Raw genomic sequence first — 3,339 nt, forward strand, 5'->3', positions numbered from 1 at the left:
CTCCCATGGCTTTGCTTTGGGCTTCCCCAAAAGGCCTCAAACCAATGGAGAGAGTATTCTTTGATTATAAACCCATGAGTACTCCCTAAATTAGCCGACGTGAGATTTTCATCATCCAACACTTATCACTCTAATCTTATTGTTAACTTTATCAAACCAGTTTCCTCATGAGTATACAGACACTAACCCACAAAAAGCTTAAAATCCTAAAACCAGAACAGAAAGCAATTACTATAAATCAAGAACCTGACACATTCATCACAAAATTGATCGTATAAAAAGAAAGAAACAGAACAAATCTGTTAAAAGCCCGAATCAAAGACACTAACACACTGAATACGAAAGAACGAATTACAGTAACTAACGACTAACAGATAATCTAGATAGGGTTTCGAAACTAATCAATCGTGCGAAATTGCAGCAAAAGAGAAGAGGAAATAGCATAATACGTACTGGCTTGAAATTCTTCGAGGAAAGACATGTGAGGAAATTGAAATGAATTCAATGGGTTTTAAATCCTTCAAAAAAACAAAAAAAAAAATGTCAGTGAATTTTGGCGGATTTCTGATCTCAGAATCTTCCCGCCATTGATGCAACGACCACCGTGCCCTAGAAATTGAACGGTTTTATACTAATTGACGGATTTGCCCTTCAGACTCAAAACCTTTTAGTGTTGGGCTGGGCCACTATTCCAACCCATCACCCTAAAGCCCAAGGCCCAGTAAAATATAGATGTCTTATATTTTATTAATTTTCAAAATTTTTAATAATACACTTAAATTAAAAATTAAAAAAAAAATCCCAAATTAAAATAAAATTTTAAAATGTATAAAAAAAGATTAAAAATTTCTTATAGTCAATATATGATGAAAATAGTTTACGGGAAGGGGAATGAACAGTGAGATCACACGTGGACTGTGGACTGTAGAGGAGAACAAAACATTTCTTATAACTGTGTGTAAACCTCTCCCTAACAGACGCGTTTTAAATCCAGGCTTAGTTAAGTAGAACCGGGGGTCGTGCTGCTTGCTCGACGCATCCTTTCTTTCAACCTTATTAGCGTGAGTAGGTAGGACCGATGAATTACCCCCCGATTGTTGATGCAGTTGCAATAAGTTTGCTTTGATTTTGATTGAGTTGCTAGAAAGAATATATAATGTAGTGCATAGTTCAGGAGAGAGAATCAATCTTCAGTTCAGTAGTACGCCCAGTTCACTAGGTTCTACCACAACAGGGCTCAATCATACTCAAAATCTGAATCTGATCCTGACTCTCAGAAGGAACGCTAGTTATATGCTTAACACATGAAAGTCGAACGTTGTTTAATAAAAACCTGTGCCAGTACCCCGGATGCAGAAAGCTGATGGCCGCGCGGGCGATTCTGTAACCGCAGGTAGCTCAATCCCGACAAGATGATGGCCGTGCACGAGACCACTTTGGTGTTGAGGGGTCAAAGTAGACAATATCTATTAAGCTTGGGGTGTACGGGCTATTACACTATAACTATTATATTTAAGGCTAACTTGAAACCCATATTATATAGGAGAGGCGCCAAGCCACTAACCATGTGCTTCTAGAGAAGGGGAAAAGAACCAAAGGGCTTAAATATGAAAGTTGGGTCTACACGCTTCAACAAAGTTGGGGAGGATTTCAGGTAAGTAATGTAGTTTAGTCAAAAGGAAGTTGTCATTGCCTTGTTTGTCCATTAGCTTCATATTGAATCTTACACTTTTTACTCTTTTTCTTGCTTTTTTTTCAATTGCTTCGGTCCCTTGTAAAGACTTGGTTTTACATTAAAAAAACAGAGAAATCAATGTGTTCACATTTTGATTGGAACATCTTTTGTAGAGAAATCAAATCAAATCAAACCAACTTTGTTCCATTAGTTCAAATCTCGTAGTTTTTTTTCTTGCTCACTACCTGTTTGATGAAATGCCAAGCTGATGAAGCATTGCTCAGATTTGGGTCGATTTTATGACGAACCGACAGCGTCGATTTTGAATAAAATTTTAAGGAATCTGACTTAAAAATGAGAAAAAAAAAACAGACACCCACAATACACAAAACATGTTTTTGATATTGATGAATAGTGAATGAGCTAAATAGCATGTCTTTTATGAAGGGTAATATTGTTTTTCTGTTCTTGTATGATGTTTGGGTAAGAACAATGTGATAGAGAATATGAAAGGAAGTGGTGAAAGTTTTTGTTCACTGCCACAGGGAAAATCATGAGCCCGACAAAGCTGTTCCTTCCTCTACAAAGGGAGGTGAGTTCTTGTTGATTGGGAAAAGACTTTGTTCTTTAGAATTTGGTGAGAGAGCTTCCTAATTCATGTGACAATATCTCCTCATTATGGCAGCTTCTTTGGTTTTTCCTCAGAGAATTGTTTATCAAATCAATTATCCTCTCAATCAAGAAAGTTGTTACTTGAAGATAATAGAAAAGAGAGCTCTCAAAGGTAATGAGCTGTCAGGGCAAATCGTCAAAAGAATAGGCCAAAAGTGGTAAGAAAATTAAAGTATGCCATTGTGAAACGCTGTACTTGTAACTTGTGAAATACTACACTTTTTTATTAAATTTTTTGTTTAGTGACATCTCAAGCGTTTCGGATTTTATCATTTTCGTTAGTATCCTTTTGACAATTTAGACTTGTTTTATTGATATATTCAAAATTAGATTGGTTTGGACTTTGCATTAACGATATCTTGTTTGCTCTTCTTCTCACTAGACTGCCTGCACCATTACTTTGTTGCTTTCTTCCTTGTCCTTTTAAGGAGCGTTTGATATGGGCTGCAGACTTATATGAGCTGTGTGACATTAGAGTAGGGGTAGCCAAGGTGAGTTTCTTAACTTTACCATAAGCATCCTTCTCTGTTCTCTTAGCACCAGAAAACATTCTCATCATTGTTCCTGGTTCTTTGTCTGTCCTCTAATGATTGAGATTGAGATTGAGATTGAGGGAGAATAAGTAGCTATCTATCTGTTTGACATTGCAGAATGAGCCAAGGGGGTGAAGTTAGAGGAGTACATACCAGACAAGGAAACTCTGAATTTGTTTCTTGGGGAACTCCAAATGCTGATTATGCTAGTGAAAAGAAGAAGTCCTTGCGAGTTCGCTACGTATACGCCGTTATCTTCCTGATGACGAATCTCATTGCTTGGTTTATTCGAGATTATGGGAAAAGGATTATACCTCAGCTACGTTGTAAGGAAAATCTCTCTTTCATTTGTTCATACATTTTGATTTACATTCACTACATCATTACAATAACTGAAAAGAAGATATTAAAGTTTACAAGTTTGTGTAAGTTTTGATTCAGAAGTATTGAAGTGTACAT

At 36.6% G+C, this 3,339-nt stretch overlaps 1 protein-coding gene across 1 annotated transcript in view; it reads right to left on the reverse strand.

Moving 5' to 3' along the window:
- The window catches only part of LOC111800414 (PHD finger protein ING1), a gene marked incomplete in the record, with an annotated part of 4,126 nt that extends 3,539 nt beyond the window's left edge, over nucleotides 1-587 (reverse strand). Inside the window, 1 exon segment of the mRNA XM_023684100.1 lies at nucleotides 454-587. Within this exon segment, the coding sequence (XP_023539868.1) occupies nucleotides 454-481 (28 nt within the window).
- Nucleotides 588-3,339: the final 2,752 nt, after the last annotated feature.

This window comes from Cucurbita pepo, chromosome LG08 (assembly GCF_002806865.2).
Source record: "Cucurbita pepo subsp. pepo cultivar mu-cu-16 chromosome LG08, ASM280686v2, whole genome shotgun sequence".
Classification (NCBI taxonomy): Eukaryota; Viridiplantae; Streptophyta; class Magnoliopsida; order Cucurbitales; family Cucurbitaceae; genus Cucurbita; species Cucurbita pepo.